This window comes from Crocodylus porosus, unplaced genomic scaffold (genome assembly GCF_001723895.1).
Source record: "Crocodylus porosus isolate Cpor-Errol unplaced genomic scaffold, CroPor_comp1, whole genome shotgun sequence".
In the NCBI taxonomy this organism is placed as follows: domain Eukaryota; kingdom Metazoa; phylum Chordata; order Crocodylia; family Crocodylidae; genus Crocodylus; species Crocodylus porosus.
In genome coordinates, this window is record NW_017728943.1 from 13,131,552 (window position 1) to 13,157,848 (window position 26,297).

General features: G+C 45.4%; 1 protein-coding gene and 1 long non-coding RNA gene across 2 annotated transcripts in view; one reads left to right on the plus strand and one right to left on the minus strand.

The window, feature by feature from the left end:
- Nucleotides 1-1,437: 1,437 nt before the first annotated feature.
- LOC109319227 lies at nt 1,438-26,291 on the plus strand. The gene is made up of 3 exons (XR_002103421.1): nt 1,438-1,478; nt 3,901-3,903; nt 26,183-26,291. It is a non-coding gene; the product is annotated as an uncharacterized LOC109319227 (long non-coding RNA).
- The window catches only part of ATP1A1 (ATPase Na+/K+ transporting subunit alpha 1), a 39,746-nt gene continuing 29,262 nt past the window's right edge, over nt 15,814-26,297 (minus strand). The window contains exons 15-23 of the mRNA XM_019548736.1: nt 24,009-24,159; nt 23,113-23,281; nt 21,596-21,750; nt 21,094-21,217; nt 20,150-20,295; nt 19,869-19,999; nt 18,663-18,764; nt 17,066-17,157; nt 15,814-16,148 (exon numbers count right to left, since the gene is read on the minus strand). Coding sequence (XP_019404281.1) covers nt 16,120-16,148; nt 17,066-17,157; nt 18,663-18,764; nt 19,869-19,999; nt 20,150-20,295; nt 21,094-21,217; nt 21,596-21,750; nt 23,113-23,281; nt 24,009-24,159 — 1,099 coding nt within the window. The 3' untranslated portion in view covers nt 15,814-16,119. The remainder of the gene's footprint in view (nt 16,149-17,065; nt 17,158-18,662; nt 18,765-19,868; nt 20,000-20,149; nt 20,296-21,093; nt 21,218-21,595; nt 21,751-23,112; nt 23,282-24,008; nt 24,160-26,297) is intronic.

Consider the following 26,297-nt stretch of genomic DNA (forward strand, 5'->3'; position numbering starts at 1 on the left):
CTTAGCGATAACAAGATACGCCCTAGCCTCTTGCTCTCTGGGGAGGTCAGAGCTGGTATCCATTACTCTCCAACACAGTGCAAGTGTGCTTCTGGGGGCTGGGAGGTGGGATGGGGGCAGGGCAGCTGGAGGGGAAAAGGCAGAGTCATCTGATCCATAATTGATTTATTCTTGAAAAATGTACTGCTGCAGCATGTCAATGAACAGCCTGACAGAGGTAAGGAGAGAACAGAGCGCTTTGTCAGTGCCACAGGAACAATGGCCTGTCTGTGAGGGCTGGGGTAATACAGCTCCAACCAGAATCAGCTGCCCTTGTTTCCTCCTTCACCATCACAATGCACAGTTGCAGGGTTTCTTCCCCCTAGGTGGGCATGGGATTTAGTGATACCATAAGTTCGTCAAATGGCAGCCGAGATGCCGCATTTGTGCCCTGTTCAATGGATGAGATGTTTGTGCTGGGCTTTTGTTTTCTTCTGCTTCCCCCATTTTGCCCTAGACGCATCTTCTTTCTTCCTCTCTGTGTACATGCACGTACGCGCGCGCGCACGCACACACACACACACACACACACACACTCTTTCTCCTGTCTTGCTCCCCACAATTCCCTCTTCACAGGGTAGAGGCCAGAAGCAGCAGAGAGCACTGCCCATCTCCTCAGGGTGTTTCTCCTAAAATCCCCAGCAGAGAAACAGTGTTCACCTTAAAAGTCACTGCTAGCCTTGAGAGACAGCAACCCCCAAGACAGAAGGGAGTAGCTCCTGCTTCTTACTGGGCACATCTACACATGCACACTTACTGTGCAGTAATTTAGGTTACTGTGCAGTAAATGAAAATTACTGAGTAGTATGGACATGCATCTTCATGTGCACACCGATACTGTGCAGTAACTATGGCAATTTACTCTGACTTGGGCGTAAATTTTCTACCTGCATGATGCAAGTAGCAAATTTACACCAAACTAGTTACTGCTCAGTAACACTTGTGTAGACATGCTACTGCACAGTAACACTGTGTGTGTGAGCTGACTTGGGACTAACTTTATTCCCAGTTTGGTCCACACAAGCGTTTCTGCGGTGTAACGCCTACACGTGTAGATGCCAGCCTAAAAATTACTTACTGAGCAGTAAGTTATTGCACAGTAAATGCATGTGTAGACATGCCCACTTTGTTCTTGGTTCATGTTGTCTTTCTGTAGACATAGGCAGATAGCTCTGCACTGGGCACTTCCAGAAGATTTAACTGCACCAAGTTGCAGTAAGGGAAGTCTAGGATAGATATTAGGAAAAACCTTCTCACTAGGAGGGTAGTAAAATGCAGGAATAGGTTACCCAGAGAGGTGGTGAACATTTCTAAGATGTGGCTAAACAAAACCTTGGCTGGGATGATGTAGTTGGGGTTGGTTCTGCTTTGAGCAGGGGTTTGGCCTAGATGACCCCGAGGTCCCTTCCAAACCTCATTTTCTATGACTTTATGATTCTGTGAATTCAGGAGCTGGCAGAAAACTGCCAGCCCTGGTGTCTGTCTTAGGGTGTGTTTATGTAGGGAGATTATCATGGCATAATCTAGGGGGTATATCTAAAGGGCAAAGGGTATTTTGTAATAGCTCCCTGCATGAACACTTCTACTGCAGAACAAATATTCTGAACTGAACTCCTTTCCCACATAGACAATATTTGCACAAGCAATTGGTTTGACATGTCTTCTTTCCTTGCACACAAGCAAGGTGGGTGCTTTTACCATCCACTGGCAGGAACACCTGCCATTAGGTTTGTTCAAAGTATGACAGTGCTGCTCCCAACGTCCCTCTGAGTGTAGCTGGCAGGATGATTGCATTACTCTTGAAGCCAAAATAACACATCCCCATCTGGCATCCGCAGAAATACAATCAAGTTATCTGGAAGCAACAGTCCAGTCCACTGCAAAAAAATCCCCTCTCCTTTGCCTTGTGCTGCAGTATTTAGGCCCAGATTGTGAAGGCTGCTCTCTAAAGCTGTGTTGACCTGGTTTCTCTTACACCTGGCTGTTTTTACGTGGTCAGGAAGAAAGCACCCAGCCTAGCTCTGTTTTATCTCTGTCCATGGCCTGTCTGCATAACTGTTCTAGGCAGTAATAATGCAGGTGCAGGACAGCTCTCTCTCTCTGGAAGAGGCAGTGGCTGACACTGGTCCCAGAGGACTGACCTGTGGAAAGCAGGGTGATACTGGGGATATAGTCTGGGAGGTTGCTAAAAAGCACTGAACAGGTACAGTCAGTCAGAGGTGGATACAGAAGTATGAAGCTGTTTTGCAAGTGCCTTCAGTGCTGAGTGATCACTGAATGTTGCACAGTATGGAGAGGAAGAATTGAGATAATATCCTGAGTGGAAGAATGGAGCAGTTAAAAGGCCCATCAGAGCCAAAACTCTTTGGAAACATGGAGGACAACAGGAGGGAGTTCAAGCAAGAATTAGCAATAGATTTCAGGCAAAAAAGGCATTCAGAAGGTGGCCTTATTTCTGACTGTGGCTGGCTTAGAACTGCTTGGTACATTTAATACTCATCTAGCTCTGGGAGAGGAGGCTAAGTATGAAACTGTAGTAGAGAAATTTGAGAAGTACTGTGCTTCCACATAAAAATGAAACTTTGGAGAGACACAATGAAGGTGAAACTATAGATACGCTTGTGACTGATCTGAGCCAGCTCTGGGGGCTTGAGTGAGTCCCTGATAAAAGAGTAGATCTGGAAGGAAAAGCTCTAGAGACTAATGTGGGAGCCAGAATTAACGCTTGGTAAAGCAGCTAGAATTTTGCCAACCATGGCAAGTTACCCAGTCAAATATAAAGCTAATGGTGAGATTCCTCTGCCACATGTGGACAAGATGGAGAATCGTGTCCACAAAGTGGGTGAAGAGACAACATGAAGAGACAGCTGAGGCAGAAACTTGTGCAGAACCAAGCAGAAACAGTGCCTGGTTGTAGCATCCAGCAGAAGCCAAGACAATGGATGGCATATACAAGAAGATGCTAGAAATGCATGGAACTGCATCACTTTTCAGGAGTTTCCAAGTGCCAGCAGAAAGTGCTTAGCATGGACAAAGAAGATGACAACAATACCATTAGCTTAGAGGAGTTCTTCTCAGAAGCAATGGACAGCACCAGAACACAAAATGGTTAGCCAGTTAGCGGTGCACAAGTCAGTGCGTTGTTGAAACTACTGTTAGCAATTGGAAAAGAAAAATCGTAACTAGTGGAAGGCAAAGCAGTGAAACTCGGGATTCACAGGGGTGAGTTCATTCCTACAAAAGCAATATCTGAACTGAATGTATAGGAAAATAGCAACTTGGAAATGACAGGATTTGTAATTGTATCAGGGAAGACTTAAATGTTGCAGTTTAAAGGGTGTTATCCTACTGGGTTCATCAAAAAAGCACACTTAATGGAGAAGAGGCCAAAAACAACTGAGGAAGAAATTGCTGGAATAGGGAAGTTCTTAACAGGATCCTGCTGAAAGAACCCACTCACACCTCAAAAAGTTCCCATCACCTTAAAGGAGGCACTGGAGAGGACCTTTACTCTGGGTATCACAGAAGAAGCGAAGTGGGTACAATCACTGGTTACTATAGAAAAAAAAAACAAGATAGAGTCCTGTGCTTATGTGTACAAGAAAACTGAGAACATGAGTAAAAAGGGAACCTGTCTACTACTTAACTAAGGAAAAAATACTAGGGGATGTGGCTCACTCCAAACATTTTTCTGAGTCAGATGTAGCAGCAGAGTTTTAATAAATGCACTGTTTTTCTAAGGACATGTTTGCACACATTCAGCACCCCTTGGGAGACACAGTGTCACTGGGGTTATATATAAGCCCCAAGGTGTTCCCCAGACAACATGACAAACATTTGATGGTACCAACATTGAGATAGATGGTGATGATTTGATCTGGGGGGGAAACAGTAAAAAAGCATAGCCTGAGGCTCTGAACAGCCTTGGAAAGAGCTCGAGACATCAGACTACAGCTAAACAAACATGTCAAATTTTGTATAATGGAATAGCATACCTGGGAGAGAAGCCTACATAACAAGGTGCATTAAGGCTGAGACCATCATCAACATACCTACCCTCAGAGACAAAAAATAGTGATCCATGTAGGAACAGCTGTGCTGACAACTTCTGCATTACAAAGATGCCAAACTTAATCCACGGTTTGAGAAATTGAAGGAGTCCGTGAAGAGTCCTCCGGGCTATGGTAATAAAAGCATAATTTACTACCATAGCCACGGTCCATGAACATTTCCAGTAGAAGTGTTGGTTTGATCCTCTTACAGCAGTAGTCATGGCTAGGATCCAGTGAGTTATGACATTAGTGTGCTCCAGAAAAGATGGCAGTTCTGGCCTTAGTTTATGGGTGTAAAAGATTTTCTGTCTCTCTTTGTGTTTCCTGAAAACAACCATAAACCTTGTATCATCATTGCCAGATGGGAGTTGACAACTACGTCCCCTGCACTGCAGAGATTGTTTTTCCAGCTATGCAAACTGAATGCAAACCTGAGTGAGATTTGAGGTTGCTCTCTAGTGCATCTGACAGAAAAGCAGCAGAATAAAGTCCAAAACCAAATGTTTAAGAATGTAAGTCCCTTACTGGGTCTGAGCAATGGTCCATCTAGCTTAGTATCCTGCATGGAGTCCTTAGCATGGGTTTGTACCTGTCATGCTTTAGAGACTTTCCAGATACCTCTCCCATCTTGCAGCCAGAGGGGGACCCATGTACATGCATACATGGAGTGTGCCAGTCTGCAGCCCCTCCACTGTCTTCTTAAGAAGCTTTAGATAAAGTGCCCTCAGTGCCATTTTGAAGTGCAGGGATGGTGATACATGAGCCGCAGGAGTGCAGCTGCTGGAGTGCAGTAATTGCCATGCTCCAGCAGACTCAGTTAATTGAGTCTCCTCTGACACACTGAATGTATACTGTGTTGGAGCAGCCTCCATGCTTGTGTATAGGCACCCTAAGTGCCTGGTAGCAGAAGTAGCGTTTCTATTCAGGCACTTCTGAGGGAATCAACTGACTTCATAGTTTATTGTAATCTACCTGATTGCTGATCATCTCTCTTTACTCCAGAGTTATTAACCACTTTCTCCCTTTTTTTAACGGTCTTGATTTTCTACTAATGAACTTCCTTCTGCAATCTTTCTGTCTGGTAGCTACTTCTGGTAAATCTTCTCCAATTTCACACTACTGTTGACTGGCTTTTTTTTGCTCTAGCTGTGTCATACTCAAAGCTATACTTAAATTGTCAAAAGACTAAGACAGGATTGAAAAATCATATTGCCAAAAAAGTTTCATGTAACTGCCTATTTGAAAGCACAAAGATTCTGCAAATGGTATGAAAATAAAGATAAAAAACTCACATATACAATGAACAAAGGAAGGTGTGTACAAGTAGAAGAAAACTGAAAGGAACATGCACTTGTCATTGAGACTGCATTGTTTGAAGGTAAGAAAAAAAGGTTTGCCACTTTGAGGGCAGAACGATGATAGTAAACTAGATTTGAATAATATGAGTAAATCTGAAGCTATTTTCTGATCGCTTTTTCACTTCTGTTGCCAAGCTAGTGATGTGACTTTGCATGAACACTTACTAAATGTGCCCCAAAATACAAAGCACATTAACAAAAGCTTTCAGAAGGAAATGATAGAACCATGTGACATCATCAGAAGCAAGCTAGTAAATTAAATAAATCAGCCAGTTTTATTTACAGACATTTCAAATGCCAAACAAATGTTTGTTGGCACATGGCATGTCAAAGCAGATCCAGTTATAGCTTGTGAAGTTTTCTTGGGTTTTTTACCATTTACAAGTTGACTGGTACCTGTTTGGCAAAAACTATTTTGGATGTAAGAAAAAATGGTCTAGGTGTGACAAAATTGACAGGACAAGATTATGATGGAGCCACCAACATGTCTAGCCACATAAACAGTGTACAGACTCATGTACAATCTGCTTTTCCAAAAGCTGTGTATAGTCATAGTGGGCTTCTCTACACAAGACACTACTGCACATTTATTTTGTATTAGCAAGTATGACATAAATGTGCAGTAATCAACTGTGCAGTAGCACTGGTGAACCTCTTTTAGGTGATGCTGCTGCATGGTAGCCTAATAATACTGTGCAGTAGAGTATTAGCACTGTTAGTGCTGTGATGCGTTACTGTGCAGTATTTTTCAGTTACTGAGCAGTCAGCATCTCATGTAGATGCTCCTTGTGCATCTCATGCTCTGAATTTTGCTATATCAAAATCTTGTACAGTACGTGAAATAGAAAATACCTTGGGCACTTTTATAATTAAGAGTTAATATAACAATTATACCATTGATATAATAATTAAATTAATATAAATATAATTAATAGTTAATATAGTTAATGTACAATATAGCCAACTTTTTAACTGGAGAAAAATATGCATTGCATTATACTTGATGATGCACCACGCCATCTGTACCCTTTGCTTTTCAGAATCCTACATCCATTCTTGGGTAGTCCCTATTATTACCAATTCAAATGGATGATGGAAAATGATGACAAAATAATAAAACACCTACCAAAAAAGTTTGCAGGCTCCAACTGTGGTACATGTTTAACATTGCTTGTTAATGTACTAATGAAGCATGGGTGGTCACCTGCTGGCATTGTGTTCAATGGAAACTTGGAAGCAGAAAATGTTTGCACTTGGAACCGGCTGTTACAGTCACTGGAGATTTGCAGTAGTACAAAGGTGTAGATGAGGCGAACCAAGAAAACCAATCTGGTCTGCAGTCCTGGGACTAGTTAAAGCCTCATGGAAATGATTGTCTTCATCTCTATGATGAGAAACATAGGTGAAAAACAGCAGGGTATGTTACAAGAGGCAGCCCTGTGTTCATGAGATCATGTCCCTCTAGATGGACATTCACCATGACATGCTGATAGATTGTAAGTATTCCAAGTCCCAGGAGGGAGGGGAGAAAGACACTGTGCCTGCCATCGTGCCCAGGAGGCATGCAGAAAGCAAGCAACTGGAGCAGCATGGCATTCTCCTTCCAGACAGCAGCAGAACTAGTGGTCCAGGGCAGACTTTTAAATCTAAGTGGCCAGGCAGGGCACTTCAGAAACATCATTCTTACATTTAAGGTAGCTGCAATTATTTGTAATTGTATAGTTCATTCAGTTTTTTTTCTTCCTAGGCTCTGGTTTAGTAGGAGGGATGTGCTATTGAGGGTTGTGATTTAAGAACCAAGTTTCCCAGACAGAGAGGCCAGACAAGGTGTCAATCTTGGACACAGCCATCAAGACCCAGACCAAGAACAAAAGTAAAAGCTCTCCTGCAAGGACTTACAAGTCCCAAGTGGCTGCTGGGCACCACAAAGGCAGCCATTGCAATTTGTGATCTCCAATACTCAGCACATTGGCAGGAGACACTGTCATGGAGGATCTTGTGCAGGATGGGACATTTTGGCAGGAGAATGAAACTGGACTCCCATTTCCCTCCCAGCCACCAGACTCCTGTCTCCTGTGACTAGTTAGAGCAGGTTGTAGCTGGCGGCGCCTTAATAAGATTTTAATTTTAGAGCTGCCACAGCTGCCAGCTGAGAGAGCTGATCTCAGGGAACTCAGACAAAATCTCCCTGGGCTATTTGCTGTGTCTGCTGCCGGGTGACCAAGTAGCATCCCACTGCCTTTAACTAAAGGCTCAGGGATTATCTTAGAATAGATACAGGTGCGCATTGAAAGGTGTGGTAAAGTTGGAGTGGTATTTAGCTGGAAGGCCCAGGAAATATGTGAGAAGCAAGGGGTTTTGGTGATATCTTTAATTGGAGCAAAGACCTAAAGACCCAGACCTGAAGAAGAGCACTTCTGCCTGATAGCTTGTCTAATAGCTCTTCCAGCTATACAGTTTGGCCAGTAAAAGACATACCAAGAAAGCCTTGTTTCTTGAAAGGTTTGGGCAGCCTAGTGGGGGTTCTTACAGCAAAAGAGTCTTACTCCAAGACATGTGCCCCAAAGGCACGAAAGGGAAGCAATACTGTTGTGTCTTCAAGCTTTTGCTTTTGCAGCTCCTGGCTCTGGAGTACAAACATGATGCTGCCTTAACAGTGCTTTAACAGAGGTGTTTTGCACTTAATAGAGTAGGGTCCCTTTGCCTCTGGTTCATATGGTTGTCAGGCATGAAGGAAGAAGAACAGCAAAATGGCCTTGGGGTTGGGCCAAGTTCCACTATGTAATCCAAGAAGCATCTTTGGTGCCACTGCTGCTGGGAACTCATGTTCCAGCAATGGACATGGCTCTGTTCTCTGTGATAGCGAGGGAGTCTTGGTCTCCTCTCAGCCAAGATGACTGAACCCTGCCTGTCATAGTGCAGGCTGGTTATAAATTCTTGGGAGCTGGCTGTTTCCAAAGGCTAGAAGGGAAGGTCTGGTGGATCCTAGTGCAGGTAGGGTTGGTGCCATCTCTGCTCGATTTCCTGCGGCCAGGAATCTCCATCCAGGCAAGTTGCTTTTCACTACCGGCACCTAGTCTGAATATTAGACAGGAAAGCCAGGAACATGTGGGGCTGAGGAAAAAGAGAAACTAAAGGAGGCAGCTGGCACATTTCTAGATAGACAGGGCACAAGGGACCTACAGGTCCTCAACTCTAACTTCTATGTTTGTATAACACAAACATAGAATGTCACCCATTTACCTCCATGTGGAGGCCAACATTTTGGCTTGACTGAAGCAGATGAAAGGTGGATGAGGATGAGGAAAGATTCGTTGCTGGGGACAGGGCAGGGGGTTGGACATGATGATCTGTTTGGGTCCCTTCTGACCCTGGAAACTATGAAACAAGGGTTCAGACTGGAGTTGGAATCATAGACGCATAGAGAAGTTGGGCTAGAAGGGACTTCAGTCGGTCATCTAGTCCGACCCCCTGCCTGAGCCAGGGTCATCCCTGACTAAGCCATCCCATATAAATCCTTGTCTAACTTATTACTGAAACTACACAAGCAACTGTGTCACATACCTACAAGGTGTAGCACCCTAGCCTCTCCCGGGTAAAGCAGTGGGACAATGGAGGCTGGTGTTCTGCTGCTGCAATAGCGATCCAAGGAAAAGGGCTGTGCAACAGAGGACGAGAGCTAGAAGTAAAACCCCCTGCAGTTTATAACTCTACAGTGGAAAACAAGGGGGCAAGAGTATAAAAGGGAAATTTGTGGGTGTTGAGAGAGAGCAAGACATGGGGCATAGAGTGGAGCACTGGAGAGACCCGCACAGAGCTTCCTCCTCTTCAAATGTTTGTTGCACCTCATAGGGCTACAAGCTTGTTAAAAGAAAATTGTTCAAAGAAAAAAGCCAAACCCTGCTCTCTGTCCTAGGCTGGGAACATTCTGCTCCAGTGGCCATTGCTTAAGTTTATGAGTCTATTCTGTAGATGAGTCTATCTTGGCAGCATTATGCAGCACAGAAATCATTCACCACGGAGAGATCTGATAAGGGTTGAACTGGCACAAGCTGGGAGAACAGGATACCAAGAATTTGCTGGGCCATTCATCACTTCCAGCAGCCGGCAGGACATCAGCCAGGTGCAGAACAGAAGGCTGCTTGCCTTTAATTTTAACCTCCTCCCATTACCAGGGTCTTTCTGGCCCTGTTATGACTGAAAATTCAACACTTTGATATCTCAGCTTGTCACCTGAGCACCTGCGTGCTGCCTTGGGTGATGAACGGACTTTTCGGAGGCCAGATGCTATGATACTACAGACAATTTGGCTCAGATAGAACTGGCAGAACTAAGACGATTGCATTTCCCTAAGGAGGGGCAGGTCAAGCCAGTTAGGACCAGGACTAAACCATTGTCTTCTCAGAGGTGTTTTATGGGGCTGACTCACAGCAGAAATCTGGGAGGCCTACGCAAAAGTGGTACAAGTGGCTATTTGTACATGTAGTTGTTCCTTGGTTCCTGACACAGAAGACCACAGTATGGCTTCTGTATGGTGAATGAGCATGGTTAGTAGAAAAACATTTCCTCAGTGATGAGAACAGCAGGACAATGGAAGAAGCTGACTAGGGAAGTGATGGAAGCTCCTTCATTGGTGGGTTTGAAGATGAGGCTGGACAGGCATCTTGTCTGGGATAGGTCAGGAGCAGCCCATTTCCACATAAGGGATTGGACTAGATGGCACCCGAGGTCCCTTCCAGCCTCTGGTTCTGTGACATTGCAGATAATTCCCTTAATTGTGCTCTATTTATGATGTGAGGGTGCAAGACCTTCAAGGAGGGGATAGATAGAAAATGATATTTAGAGATTTTCTTTTAAAAATTGGCTTGTAGGTAGAGTAAATATTGCATTAGAATAATGGTCACGGGAAATGGCAAATAATGGGAAATATCTCCTCCTTTTGCTGTGTTCCCATACACCTTGCCACCCAGCTGGTGTTAATCCCCACCCTAGTGTAGTTAAGTGGCTATTTTAGAAGCCTAACAGACTGGAGGAGGAGGCGCCTTTTCTTTTTATGAAGGAACAGATTCAGTGGAGGAAATAACATGGTGCAAAATAGAAGCCATTGTACCTAGTTTCGTCTGGCCAGAGGGAAATATTTCATACCTTAAGAAATGACACATCAGAGCAGATCCCAGGACCAGATTTGTTTTTGTCTTCTCTCTAACAGGTGTGAACACGAGTCTTATGAAAATGAAGGATTCATTAAAAATATTGGCTAGAGCCAGGCACAGGGCAAGCAGGCACTAGCTCGGATGCCTCTGTTCAGTTGCGATGAGTCTCTCCAATCCTGACTTGCAACATCCCTACCCCTCCACTTCTTTCCTAGCTTTGCCCAGGAGCCCCTGCCCCAGCCCCAGCCCCAGCCCCATCCAACCTGCTGTTCAACTCTGAGCCAATCACATGGCAGGGAAGAACAATGAGCAGAGGTCACTGCAACTGTTCCTTTCCATTTGTAAATAATTTTCGGTCTATTTGTAATGGAAGTTTCCCCATCAGAGAGCCATTTCTCTTTTGTCCGCAGGCTGCTGGTAACCTCTTGCTCATGGAGACCTTGGTGGGAGGGGGGTCCCTATTTGTTTTGCTGCAGCAAAATAAAAGCTGTTCACACTAGAAGCACCTGGTCTCTTGTGTAGGTGCTAGAAGGCTCCCAGAACCAATGTAATGCCAATGCCTGTAGCTCCTTGTTGAGGAGAAACTGGATGGTTCTAGCTGGACTTGAACTGAAGACTGCCTGAAGGATTGCAACCAAAAGGGCAAAGTAGGGTTTGTGAACTGCTTGTGTGGGCACAAGATAGTTGTATGACATACTACACACATGGCCTTCCAAGCAGAGATCCAGCACATCACCTTTTCACCAAATCAAAGCCAGAACTAGCCCTTGTCTTGAGTGGGCTGAACATGGCTGTAACTACAAAGTACTTGCACAGGCAGCTGGATGAAAGCACAGCAACATATTTTGCAAAGAAAGAACTTGTTTCTTTAAAACAACGAAACGATGCCCACATCAGAGTGACCTCTTGAGAACAGAGAATTCTTGGCATGTCCTGGAATGTTCCCATTCCTTGAGCTGGAAACAAATAAAACCTTATTTAAAGAGGATAACTTGTATAAAAGGGGACGTCATGCACATGCAGGCTCTCACATTCATCAGGCAGTGCTGGGGAACCAGCTTTGCGCAGTTGGCTTTGCTTCTTTGGCTTGCTCCACAGACGGACGATGCTCAAGGTCTTGCGCCTGTTTAATCTGGGCAGACACAACCTTCCTGCTAGTTCCACCTAACCTCATGTTGTGCCACATAAGCCTGGTCTTGTGTCTACTTTTCTTGCTAGACTTTGCTGAGCTAGAGACTTCAGAGCCTTGGTGAAGGAGGGGAGCAAGATTACAGTTACCCTATTAGACAATTAGAAGGAATAAATGAAAAAGGTGGCTAAGAGGTGTGTGGTCATTCCCTCTCATATATTTATACACTTACTGCTTGGGCACCATTAACTGATTCTCTTGCAGAATTGTGTCCAAGAAACCCTGTTCAGCACGGAGCCCATGGAAGGAGCTGCCTGTTGTAACATAAGCTTGTGTGAGTGAATCTTTTTCTTCAGTCCATCTACTCTGTAAGCTGCAACATGGTCAGGCTGCAGAGTCCACAAGCCAAGTTATCAGCCCCATGCACTCAGACAATTCCTTAGCTCTCCATCCTCCAGAGGTTCATGAGTTTTTACAGTGGTTTTTTTTTTTTTTTTTGGTGTGTGTACCACTCACAGAACACAGGTCTGTCATGCAGATGCAGCATGCATCTCGGTCTGTTCTTCTCCCTGACTCCCAAAGGCAACACCAGAAGATAGTGAAAGAAAGTGTAGAACAGGTCTAGAAAATGGCAATAAGAATGATCACAGCCATGGAGAGGCTTCCGTACAAGGCAAGATTAAACAAATTGGGCCTTTCCATCTTAGAAAAAAGATGACTAAAGGAAGATATGATAGAAGTCTGTAAAAATAATGAAGTGAAAGTAAACAGGGATTTACTATTTACCATCTCAAAATCCTAGAACTAGGGAACACAAGGGAATTATTAGGAAGTTGGTTTGAAATAAAAGGAAGGGGAGAACAGAGGTGGCTGCACACTAGGGGACCAGCTCCAGTTCCTAAACAGATGACTGTGGTGTCAGGTAGATATGGGCAGCTGCTGGTTCCAGGCTATGACTTGGTCATAAGCCAAAATCTGGTTAAAACAGAGCTTACCTTTCACGCCGCTGATGGCAAGATGCTACTGACACGAACACCATGCCTGGTTTCCCTTATTTGTTTGATGACAGCTCAAGATGGCATTGAGTTGCCCACTGTGCCTTCTTAGCACTGCAGACCACCACAAGACTCTCTTGTTCTGGTCAATGTTTTGGCAAAGCTGCCACAGGAGACAGAGGCACCTCCTGGATTGCATTGTCTCAAAATGCACACCGTAATAAACTTGACATTACATTCTCAGTGGACCAAGAAGGGGTCTCCAGCAACCAGTGTTGAGGGGAAATAGGGAACTGGTTAGGGTCAGTCAGGACTTGAAGAGATGCTGGCTGGCACTAGGATAAACTGTCAAAGCCTAAAAAACTGTCCCTCAGTTCAGGACATTTGAAGCTTCTTGACAAACAGGGTGTTGTTAATGGGATGACTTTACCATCCTCTTCACTGTCTGCACACCCAGAGGGCAGTGATCAGAAATTCCTTTAATGTTCCAGCAGTCAAGAGATTGCATCTTTCGCCCTATGTGCACGCCTCACTAATCACACTGCCTTTGCAACCTTAAGCTGACCCCACTGCAATGTGCTCTACAGTGGGAGACCTCTACACATTATGTAGCTAGTGTAAACCATAACTGGGAGGAACTGGTACAAACTCCACAGCTGCCAATTCATTGCCTGAATAAATTTGACATGCAAAACCAGAAATGGTCTAGGTCCCAATAAAACTCTGCCTCATAATAACCCCTGCGGTGATGGAGCAGACAGACAGGCTCTGTCCTAGAAAGGTGCCTTGTGTGGGCTGGATCAACTGGGCCCTACCCCTTGTAGAATTAGTTCATGGTCAGGCCATGTTTAGAATGTGAAGCCAGAGAGCCTTTAGCTGGAGCAAAGGTGGAAGGGGCACAGAAACACCTTGGACAAGGCATTACGGAACTTTGCACCACAAAAAGCCAAGCATGCCAAGTTTGGATTTTAAATTAAGAACATTTTGGAAGGTATGAAAAATAACCCAAAGCCTTCCATTGCCTAGGCCCTTTGCAAGAGAGGGTGTTTATTAATAGAATTTGCCTTATCAAGTTTTCCTGGGAATTTTTTATAGGGACTTTTAAGAATAAATACAGCCAGCTGCTGGATATACTGAATGCACAAAGCTCAATCTGCTTACAAAGATTGCCTGTTGAGGGATGCACAGTTTTGCTATCCTAATATAGCCCCAAATTCCTACCACTACTGTAACCACTGCTGCTCTCATTTTGAACTCTGAAGTATAACATTTTGGGCTTGTTTGCTTGGCGCCTGTAACCACTCAGGTTTAGAAATACACTTGAGAACAATAGATCTTCAGTGAAAAAGAGGCACATGTCTCAGCTGTTTTAGGAATGGTGCATCTTGCATCTCTCTGTGCAGGGGGTTGAACTAACTAGATGACCCTTGATGTCTTGTTCCAACCCTGCAATTCCATGAAAATTCAGATACTTCTACTTTTTCAGCTCAGCGTCAGAATGTTTTAAGTTTCCAGCAGCTCATAATTATGTTAACAAATGCCAGGCTAAAAATACAGCACAGGGAAACCAAAAGCTGGTCCAGAAACATCCAGAGAGCTAGGATTTTATAGCAGCCCTTACCAAGAATGAAAGGTCTATTGTCAAGGCCCTTTAAAGGTGACTTCATTCAAGGGATTTTCCTCCTTTGGTCCATAATCACAACAGCACAGATTTACTGGCTGCAGTATTGGTTCTTTTTGAAGAAATTTCACACCAGGAATGGGACAAGCATCACTAGGAAAAGGGGAAGCAAATGGTGATATTAAGTGATCCAATTACATGGCAACTCCTGACTAAACCTCCCAGGGTCTTCAAGAGTTCTTTAGTTTCCTGGGCATGCACCACTTCTCCAGCCTCAGATGGCTTCCTTTCCCTTTGAGCTCATTGCCTAGAAATACAGGTTAAATTGGCATGATCAGGTAGCCATGGGGCAAGAAGGGGGAGGTCAAGACCCACTGAAGCACAAGCAGGGTTGACAGCACATCTGGACACAGTGCCCTGCAATAAAGGCTGCATTCTGGTGTCATTCAGGCTCATAACAAGAAGTCATATAGCTTCTAGGCATTACAGTTTGGATTCCCCTACCCCTAGTCTGCATTCTAGCAAGGGGGAAGAGGGTGGGGGTAGCACCTTGGAGATTTTGCTTATGAGGGATTTTTGGGTCAGAAGGAAGGAGCTGACATTTGGGTGGAGGTGTTAGTCTGGAAGGGTTAATCCATGGCAGGAATCTGCACCTAATTTTTTTTTTGAAAGCCTGAAGAATTGTGCAACCCACTGGACAAGTTCAGGCCCATTGTGGAACTGCTAGTACAGACATGGAATGGGCCTCCCCCCTCCTCCGGCCCTGCATTTCCCATTATGAGGCCACAACAGGAACTGGATAGGGTGGCAAAGTATGGTTTGCTTGAAATGGAGGTTTCCCTCCTGTACATCCCCATGCCTTGTGTAAACAAGGGCCAAGGCCAGTGCATTAGCTGATCACTGCAGGCAGATTCACAGGGGTGACATCCCCCACCCAGGTCAGCTGCTGAAAGCACTGTAGCTACTCCTCTGATAGCAATAGCCAAAAGGCTCCCACTTTTTCAGAGGGATTGAGAAGTTTCAGCAGGAGGCAGAAGGTCTGCTTAGCCCCTACCACACCCCCTCCCCCCCTCGTTCAGGACCTTCCATAGCAGGGAGGTGCCATAGCATGGCAGGGAGCTAGATGTCCCTGCTGTCACTAAGCTCTGTGTTGCCTGACAAAGGCTTCATTCATATTCTGAATTAAAAACCCAGCCAAAGCAACTTGGCTGTATGGGACAGACAAGAAAGCTTTGGGAGCTACGGGAAGCTAGTGGCACCTAGCAGCTATATGGCTTCTTGCTAAGCGCCTGATTGACGTAACAACTGGCAGTGAAGGAGCAGAGCACAACTCTTCTGATGAGGTCCTAGCACACACTGACAGGCTGGGCTCCTAGGGGTCAAACATTAGCACTACACAAGACCCACCTGTCTGTCCCCCTGTGGTTGCTAACAGCTCTATTTCTACACCACACAGGCACCATGCATGAGAACCATCCTGTACAATCCATCTTTATTTGTAAAAATCCCAATATAAAATCTTTAGTTTCTTTCCTTTTACAAAAACAAAGGCACATAAAAACTAATCACTCTTTCATCCCCATGGACTGATGTGTCAGACACTCCCACCCCTGTTCCCCCTCCAGTCCATGTTTCTTCATGCTCTCCCTTGTCCTTCTGCTCCTTCCTACCAGGGCACAATGCTGCATTCCAAAGACAAAGTACGCACACAGGGCAGGGGGTGGGGGCGGTGGTGGGCGACGTGGTGCTTGGAATGTCTTGACAGTAGCATTTTAGTAGTAGGTCTCCTTTTCCACCCAACCTACAAAAGGAGGAAGAAAGAGTTGCCATCAGTCTCTGGCAGCAGGTGGCCCCTTGCACCCTTCAGATACAACAGCACACGCAGATGTCAAGGAAAGATTAAGTGACCCTGCTGTAATGTACGTCTTTCAACACACTTGATGACTTGCAGCTTTCAAATGCCACTAACTTCCTTGAACTCAACAAACATGAACCATTCTTTTCTAGCATGGAAAACAAACACTTCTGTCCCACCCTTCCCCATCTCCATCTTTTGCATACAGAGTATTTCATAATCTCTTCATATTAGGATTTCAGGTTTTAGAGGGTCAGACTGAAGCAGCCAGCCCCAGGACACATCAGTATGCCAATATGCTCAGCTATTGGCATACCTTTCATGGGGAAGCCAAAGCCATTGCCCTTTCATGGGGAAGGAGGCAGCAACCGGAAGGTGCAGCAAAAACAGGGGACTCAAGGGACCTGAACTGCAATAAAGGACAAGTTCAGATGAGCCCATCAAATGCCATGGAAACCTGTATGTTATCAGAAAAGCTGGGTTCCAGGGATATTCCTAAACCCCATTCATTCAACTGGAATTGTTCCTGTTTTGAATTTGTGAGGTAGGAATGGATAGGAATGCAGAAGGTTTTTGCTACAAATCTCACTTTAAAGACAGAGAGGGCAACAGCTTGAACTCCAAGGCATCAGCCTCTGCCATATGCCAGCCCCTCCAAACTATAGGGTAGTTGAACTGAAATAGCAGCAGTAGGGAGCAGGGTGAGATTTCCCCTCCACTCCCTCCAGTGCTGGCATCCCGAGAGACTAGAACATCATACAAAGCACATGGCACAAGGGGACTAGAGTTCTGCTTGGGACCCGTAGAACCAGACTAGCACCACGTCACACAAGACATTACACAGATCAATAGCATGTTCTTACCACCAGGGTTGTGTCTGATGATGAACTTTCTGACTTCATCATACACAAAGATAAGGAGGGAGTATGGGAAGGCGCAGAACCACCAGGTTGGCCTGTTCAGAGGAAGAAGGACACCAGGTGAGAATGCAGACAACATGCAATCTTTCTGCAGTGTGTTCAAGTGTCATGGTTAGGGTATAAATTAGAATAGATCATGGAAAGAGGGCCAAGTCCAAGCCTGCCAGGTCTCCCACAAGGGCTTCTGCTGAACTGAGAAGTGGCAGTACCAGGAATTATCATGGAATTTTCCTACTGAAAGATGAATCCAATTTCAGATGAAGTTTCCAGGGAAAGGTGCGTCACTGCACCTTTGTTCTCCTCAATGCCAGCTCCTCCTACTAAATTAATCTAAGAGCACTTACTTCCAAGGCAACCTTTATACCTGGATAAGATTTGCTGCACTGAACAGGATCACAGCACATGCAAGTTACAGGGGAGATTAGTATGCAAGAATTGCACGGAATATTATTGGTACCAGTCTCCTTGCTAGTACTGACTTTGCAACACCTCCACAGCAGGCTGGGGATGCCACCTTTTGTGGATGAAAAACCAAAGTCCTAATTTTTACCCCACAGAGACCACATGGCATCTGAGAGCAGAAGGGGCTGTTTATTTCAAACAAGTTTGAATCTTTCCATCTTTTCCATTGACCCTGCCATTTCAGATATGGCATCTCTCTTCACTTCCTGCCACCTTCAAAGCTGGGGTGGTCAACCCATGTTGCGCATGCCACAAGTGGCACAGACAGCCTCTGTATATGGCACATGGCAGATCAGGGAGACAGCAGGGAACACAGGAGGCCAATATGGCAGAGCAACAGATTGAGTAGAAGGGGGCCAAATGGCCCACAGGGACAGGGCAGGTATGCCACGAAGTAAGCCCTGCAAAGTTGGCACCGCTGTGGGAGGGCCATTACTAGGCAGTGGTTTAAGGAGAAAAACACAACCACAGTCCACCCCAAATTCTATGCAAATCACAAGTCACTTTGAACCAGGAGACCCTTTCCTCTGAGAATCCCTTTATCTATGCAGTTTCCAGGAGAAGCGTAAATAGGCACTTCATTTTTAGCAGCAGCCACCCAGTTCTTTGCTGTCTTAAGAACAATAGAGGCCTGATCTGTGTTTAAAAGTTGAACAATGCTAGCTTTTCATCAAAGGTGTTATTTGCTTTCCAAAATGTAAATAAACAATATACTAGTACCCTGGCAGCTGCACCAAAGAACAGCCCTGCTCAGCTATGTCAGCCTAACTTTGTATTTAGTAAAACCCTCACCCTTGAACAGTTCCCCATAATCTGTCACACGCTTAGGAACAGAGGAAGTAGATTCCTGGTTAGCAGAAATAAACTACCAGAGAAAGTAGACTCTATGTGGTCAACTGAGATTTTTCTACACCTCTCTAGCCCAGGAAAGGAGTTCCAGAAGTGGATTAAGCTAGATGAGCTCATGCCAATTCCTGGAGAGATCTCATCTACTCTGTATATACTCCTTTTAACACACAATTTTCTATAGCACTTATTGGGAGAAGCAGGATTCGAAACATAAAGCTACAGGACTTACTTCAGGGGGTACATCCTCAGAGCAACATCCATTCCGGGACAGTATGAGAGGAAAGCAGCCAGGGCAGTCTCCTCAAAGAGACCAAATATTAAGATCTTGTTCCTAGGATAGAGAGGGGAGTTAGCACCAAGTCACAGAATCAGAGAAAATGAGGACTCCACAGGTCATCTTGTCCAGGGGTCCCCAAACCATGATGTGTGGTGCTACAAAAGACATCTTTGGCAGTATGTGGGAGAAATTGTGTAAGGGCGGATTTAATTTTCCATTAATAATGGGCATTGAAGGGGTTAAAATATAAACTGTATGCTGGTAAGAGTACATGGGCAGCTGGCAAATCTGGAAGAGGGAACACAATAAGAAAAATTTGGGAACCTCTGCTCTAGTCTAACCCCTGCCCCAAGGCAGGATCATCCCCAATATAAACCCGTCCATACAAATCCAGAATCTAACCTCTTACTAGAACTACATTAACATACATACACAAGACACAACACCCATTCTCCCACAGGTAAAAGCAAGCAGCCAACATCTTACTGCTGCAAAAGGTTGAGCATATGTTCAAGAGAACCCAGAAAGAGGGCCATGCCCCACCACTAGAGAAAGGTAAAAAGATCACTTTCCTCATCTACCCTCTGTAAACATGCCAATTTCCACATGAAGGGGGTAGGCTTCCACTAGGACATGCACAGTGGAAAGGCCAACAAAAAGGTTAAACTCTGGATGTTTGTGGGGGCTGGCAAAGCCAAGGCACATGGATTTGGCAGCCAATGACACAAAAGGTCTCTGGATCCAGCAGCCAAGGATGCAGAAGAGTGTGACTGGCTGATATCACAACCAGTCACCTCTGACTTCTCAGCCTGAATGACCTCTAGGCAGCAACTACAGCTCTGTTGCTTCACCCTCCCTTTGTACCAAGCTATTTTTCATTATCCCACCCTTGCATTCACGGCACCCTTCACAATAAAAGTACAGGAGTTGGGATTGATTCTTTTTGGATGCTGGTCTTCCCAAAGTGTCATAGTTACTACTAGAGAAGAGGATTTGCCTTTCCTCTGGTTGCAGAAAAGGATCCAGGGTCTACTGACGCACTTAACTTCTCTGTCCCAGGCAAGGGGGGGGAGGTGCAGGGGAACAAAGTAACAGTAAGCAGCAGTGACCATCAGCTATGGGACAATGTGGATTCCACCTCCAATCCCCACTCCTTACTTCATGCCCTGCTGGAAGACAGAGTTCCTCCTGGTCTTGCAGATGATCAAGTCTGCCCACTGTACCACCACGATACTGACAAAGAAAGCTGTGTGGCACGTGAACTCCACGATTTTCCTCTGCTCGTAGGTCTGGCATGGGGGAGGAGAGGGACATTAGTACCAACGTGCTGCTGTGTCTGCTTCCCTGCCCCAATCTATGCATCGCCACAAGAAAAGGGAGGAAGGACTAGTCTTTTGCCTTTGCTCCCCACTCCCTGATGCACTTGCGCTTAAACTCACCCACTGCTGCCCGTAGGCGTCCTCCACATCGTTCACCCACCGGTCGTCCCACTGGACCCGGATCCCAAGCAAGGAAGATGGCCAGAACCCGTTTTCAGCCATGATCACAAAATAGGTGAAGAAGCCACCAAGGGCCTGAATCATGCCTGAAGAAATACAAAGGAGAGCCCCAGGTGAAGCTGTGCAGCATGGTGATGGCAGGCAAATATTTTCCAGGGAAGTGCATGTCCGTTATAAGCAAAACCTAGGCAACTCCCCGCCACCCGCCCCCCCCCCCAAAAAATTATAGGCAAATGCCCTTCTACAACTAACTTGATTTTCTTTGGACAGTGGCTGGATGTACATTTCCCTCCACAGGCCCAGAGCTTTATCCAACCTTACAGAATTACCTGTATTCTACACCTGGCTGTGCAGGCCTGATAGCCTGCCTCAAGGACATGAGAAAACTCCCATTGTGCTCTCTTCAAGCCTCACCTCCTGTTGCCTGGAAGCTGCATTTATGAAGCTCTGAAATCTGCTGTAATTATGCACGTGCACTATGGCAGGTCTTTGTACTTTCCTTTAATCAACTCTAATGCTGTGGTGCTTTTCGAAGTATTCTGGAGAGAATCCTTTACTCCTAATTAAGCTAACAATGGGATCTATGTTCCTGCCGAACAAGCCTGAGCCAGAGGAGAACTGGTTGACAGCCAGCTAATTTGCCAGGCTATGCAATTAGACAAAAATTACTGCACAAGCAAGTCAGTGGATGAAACTGCACAAGCCACCCCATGTGCTACTGCCTAAATTCATGGGTTTTTCAAAAGCCTGAGATCCTGGTTTATGGGCCCCAAACACTGCACTCTCCAGCAGGGGGAGACCAGCAAACCCACCCTCCAGCACAACCCTGCCCCAACAGAGGTGGGCTCAGCCCTGGGGAAGGAGAGCATGCGGCAGTGGCTTACCAATCTGGCCATAGGCCATGCTGATCAGCCTCTCATTCACCAGTTTGTCTGTCTTGGGGTTCCTGGGCTGTCTCTTCATTATGTCACTCTCCGCTTGCTCATATGCCAGGGAGATGGCAGGGACCTTTGGGGTGAGGTGAAAAGAGTTTTAAAGAAGGGGTACTGGTGAAGCTCTTCTAGAGGGGAAGAGAACATCCCTGCTATCCCCATTCTATGATAAAGAGGCTTAGTAGGCCTGTGGCAAATAACACTGATGGAACACTACTATGTCTGCATATAGCTTCCCGTCAGGGCAGGAGACTAAAGCACCTTGCAAACCACCCAGCTTTAAACACCCAGGAGTTAGGTAAGTGAACTATGGAAGGAAAAAAAATACTGAGTGATTCATTCTGATCACAGGGAGTATGGGATGAGTCCATCAAGTTCTCCATAGATTCTTAAGACCCCATGTCCCTCTCAGAGTCCCACAGCTGGACTCTCCAAGGTCCTGAGACGTACTTACCATGTCAGTGCCCAAGTCAATGCAGAGAATGGTAACTGTTCCCAGGGGAAGAGGGATGTTAGCAATGATGAAGATCAGGAAAGGAGTAATCTCAGGGATGTTACTGGTTAAGGTGTAAGCAATAGACTTCTTCAGGTTATCAAAGATCAGACGACCTAGGAAGAAGCAAGCACAGGCTCTTTATCACCTTGTGGCAGACAGGCTTCTTATAGAAAGCTTTCTTTTCCAAGCATGTACATGGGTGCTACGGCACTGAATGCAGAGCAACTAGCCCCATGCACCCTCCCAAGCAGAAATGCAGCACAATGAAAAGGTGGGTATTCTGTGGCATAGTTGATGGGACAATTCCTCATCATAATGGGGAACTCAGAGAACAGGTTACGTGGGCAAGTCCCATCCCCAATATACTTCTATCTGCCAATGCCCTATCAAACCTAACACCCTTCAGAGGTTGCTTGGGCCACAGTGACAGACCTTCTGCTGCACTGTCTGCTATTTCACTTTTGTTTGGAGAGATGAATATCCAGGTTACATTAAGAGGCCTTGTTCCCACAGCTACAGACCCCAGTTTGGGAGTACAGTTGGGGAAATTCTATACAGCCCCAGAGGGCCAACCTTTTGGCAGGCCTGCAACAAATTAGTCTCACACCCTCTCTAAGTGCCACTCTGATCCTCTCCTTCCTGTCCTGGGCTCCGTGTCTGATCTCCTTGCACTGTATTCTGCTTCCTGCCCTTTTTGCTGATGAGCTGCCTGCCCCAAACCTTTGGAACTGGACTGAATCAGTTTTCCTGTGGATATGAAAGATGTCACTTAGTTGGGATTTATGTTTCTGTGAAAATTACACTTTGAGGGAGGGATTCTTATCTCCTTCCTTCATCATTACAGAATCCTGGTTTGCCTGCATCCTGTTTTTCTTTCCCAAATGTATGGTCTTCCATAAACAAGTCTGCTTTTTTTTTTTAAAGCAACTTTTCTAGAAACTTAAAAATAGATATATTACAGAACAATGGCATCTAATACATTTAGTTACATTACTTCCTATAAGCTCTAGTATATTTGCATTATTTAACACAGTTTTCCCTTATAATGTCTATTTTTAGGCTCTGCGCTCTGTTTAATTGAATCTTGTTCTTAGTTTGATTAGACATGTTGATGGCTTTCTTTGGAGATGTGACAGCTAGCTTGGTCAGGAAAAGGTTCATGCTATGGTCACTCAAACAGGCTGTGGGGCCTTCTTCTTAGCTACACTTCTGCAGGTCGGCCTGGACCCCTCAAAAGTGGCCAAGACAAGCAACACCTCTCGTGAATCTGCAGCGGTGCCACAGGCTGGCCACCCTAACTATCCAGGATACACAGGAAGAACAGCTGATCCCAGTGAGTCTGGGAAGAACCCCTCTCTAGCATACACCTTGTAAGTTATACTGTAGAAATGAATGATAATAAGCCAATGTCCCACTCAGTGCTATGTTCAATGACCATCTGGATGCCCACTCTGCCACTGCAGTCAGCAGCTCACCTTCCTCTACACCAGTCACAATGGAGGCAAAGTTATCGTCCAGCAGAATCATATCAGCTGCTTGTTTAGAGACATCAGAGCCAGCAATACCCATGGCAACACCAATGTCAGCTTTCTTCAGAGCAGGGGAATCATTCACACCATCACCAGTGACAGCTACAATTGCACCCTACAAACAGATCAGAAGAGGTGGAAAACATTTCAGTTTTTGTAACAAGCTCCTGTCCTCAACACATGCAAATAGTGTTCTTTTTAGGGTCCCCATTTCCCCAAGGAAATATTACCCCTCCACCCTCCAGGATAGACTAGTCCAGCCCATGACTTGTTTTCCAGACAGCACCTTTAGGGCAAAAGAAAGGGTTTCTACTATCTGGGATACCTGTTGCATTTGAGGTAGAGGCCTGGACATCCCTAAAGCTAACAAATGCTCAGGCCTCACTGCTTCCTCTGGAAAAGCAGGCTGGATGCTTCTCAGGCTGGGTGGAGGTGGTAGGAATGTTAAATATTCCATCCTCCTCCCCCCGTCCCCCACAGAGTGCATAGACATTAAAACTTGAACAAGCTCCGTTATCCCGTGTAGGAGAGCCTGGAAGAATGTATGGCACTCATCTGAAGGTGAACACACTTTGTGGTCTGTCTGTAGTGCCCATGCTCATACAGGGTGTATGCCATGGGTACCTGCTTATGCCTCAGACCAGCATCACAAGACATGTCTGCAGTCATGGCTATACTATGGTGGAGGAAGGGAACACAACATAGACAGATGGTACACTACCCAGAGCAGGGAGTGATGTGCAGACCTCAGTGATTCAGAATGTGCCGCGATGGACCTTGTTTCAGCAGTCTAAGCCAGTGGCTTTAAGAGGTGCAAACTGCAGGTCTCCTGCTGCTCTTACCTGTCGCTGGCAGCCTTCTACAATGATCAGCTTTTGCTGAGGTGATGTCCTGGCAAAGACAATTTCTGTGTGATGAGTAAGAATGTCATCGAGCAGTTCAGCGGTCATGTCCTTCAGATCTGAGCCATGAACAACACAGGCCTTGGCATCCCTGGAATCCAGGAAGAAGAAAAAAGGTATTAGTGAGATTTGCCTTTTATGACTTTTTTTTTTTAATGCTGAAGTTCCAGTCGCAAAACAGAATCAATGCAGTACCTAGCAGAAACAAGTGGTAATTCCCCATAAAGAATTTATATTCAAAATGCAAAAGAAACAACAGATGGATAATCCAGAGAGCACAAACAAACAATGGGATAATGGGGAACAGCACTGTGAGGGACAGGAGCAATCTTGCCTCTGCCCAGGTTTCTGGAGACACCATGGCAAAGAAGGGTTTTAATTCCAAACTCCGTTGTTCCCCAAGGAATGGGAACCCCCAGACCAGGCTCAAAGAACGTGAACTTTAGGGCCCCTTAAAGACATGGAAAGAACTCAAACAAAAAACACACACAAAACGTTTTACCTGAAGAGAAACCACATTAGTTTGACCTGGCTCCCTGGAGTCTGCATAGATCGGGTGCTTCAGCAGGGCTTTTTGATGTTTATTTAATAACTGATTCAATCGGCTATTATATAAAAGCATCAAAAAGCCCCACTGAAGTGCACTATCTATATAGATGCTGGGCATGCTGGGTCAAACTGACACCGACTCTTCTGGGCATGCACTGCGTTCAGTGAGGGGGTGCACCGAGCTGAAAATAAAGCGCCACCCCTCCCCCCCAATCTGTCAGTGCTCAGGTTGAACAGCCAAGCCTGGGTAAGAGTGGAAAAGAGCTTCAGGTTTCATGGGTGTGAAGATCACACATGATCATTCGTCCTTGTCCCTTCTAGTCATTAGTACATGGTGCATACACACTGCACTCACCCATGTGTCTGTGGTATGGCTAAATTGGTCCCCATGCCTTACTACAACAGAATCCCAACTCCCATCCATTCTGGCATTCTTGGGATCAAATGGATGATGTGTGTAGCTAGCAACACAGAAGCAGCAGAGGGGAAAAAAACCCAAGAGGAAAAAAACCAGCCCAGCCTCACAGCCAGCTGCCAATATCTGTCAGTCATGTGGTCTGACAACCAGTCATTACTATGTAATGGAGAGTCATGAAATTGTTCTCAAAAATCTAGCAGTTTCTGCCATTCCCAGTTCACTCTACAGACTGTCTATTCACAGTTCACAAGCTCTGTGGCACCCTTCCAATCCAAACAGTCTGGGCCAGGCCAAATGACAAGGCTGCAGGGCTGCCCCTACAACCCACCAGCTCATGCCAAGAGCAAATTCCCTGAAGACATCTGAATTCTGCATGGGATGGTGAATGCAGGTGTTAACCAATGAGGGGCAAGGGACTTCTGCAATGAGAATCGGATGCCTTTATCTTTGCTGGAAGTCACTCTCCAGGTCAGTTCCTCTACCCACACCCCTTCCCATCTCCTCTGTCTACTACAAACTAGCCAGGAACTCCAGGGGTACGGGATGGAGATGTGGGGAGGGAAGCTGAAAGGGCAGCCTCAGGCTTTAATATTTTTAAGCGTGCTCGTCTTGGGAGGTGAAAAAAAAAAAAAGAAGGAGAGAATATTTTAGCTTGGTTTCCTGATGTTCCAGAATGAGAAACCTTCCCCTACATTTGATTATTCACGCTGTTTGCATTTTTAGTCTACTCAGCTTGGATAACGAAAACCAGACTTGTCATTTCCTCCAAGAAGTTTTTCCATGACCTCTTTAATGAGTTGTTTTAACATTATAAAACAAGCTTAGCTATACACAACTCCTGGGTCAAAACTGGACCAAGTCCCCATTTAAGAACTCAAACCACTGAAGCCCCAATTAACTTTAATGTTAAACATATCTTTAGTGGTCATTATGCCAGCTATTCATCTGGTAAATTTATTTCGAGACTGCTTTGATCTGCCATTCAGGCTACAGTTAACAGCACTAGTGGGGAGGAGTCAACACCCTTTCAATTTATGCTCAAAGTGCATGCGCAGGGTTTAGTTTCAAAGCCTCATGCAAACCCCTGACATTTATGACACTATTTCTCAAGGCATGTGACAAATACCAAATAAACACAAATGTGCAGAGACGGACTTGTTAGCTGTGCACCATCTGGGAGGCGGAGGAAAAGCAGCGCATATTCCTCTCAAACTGTTCTTTGCCATTTCTTGCCCTCTCTCAAAGAAGGCTTTCCACAATAC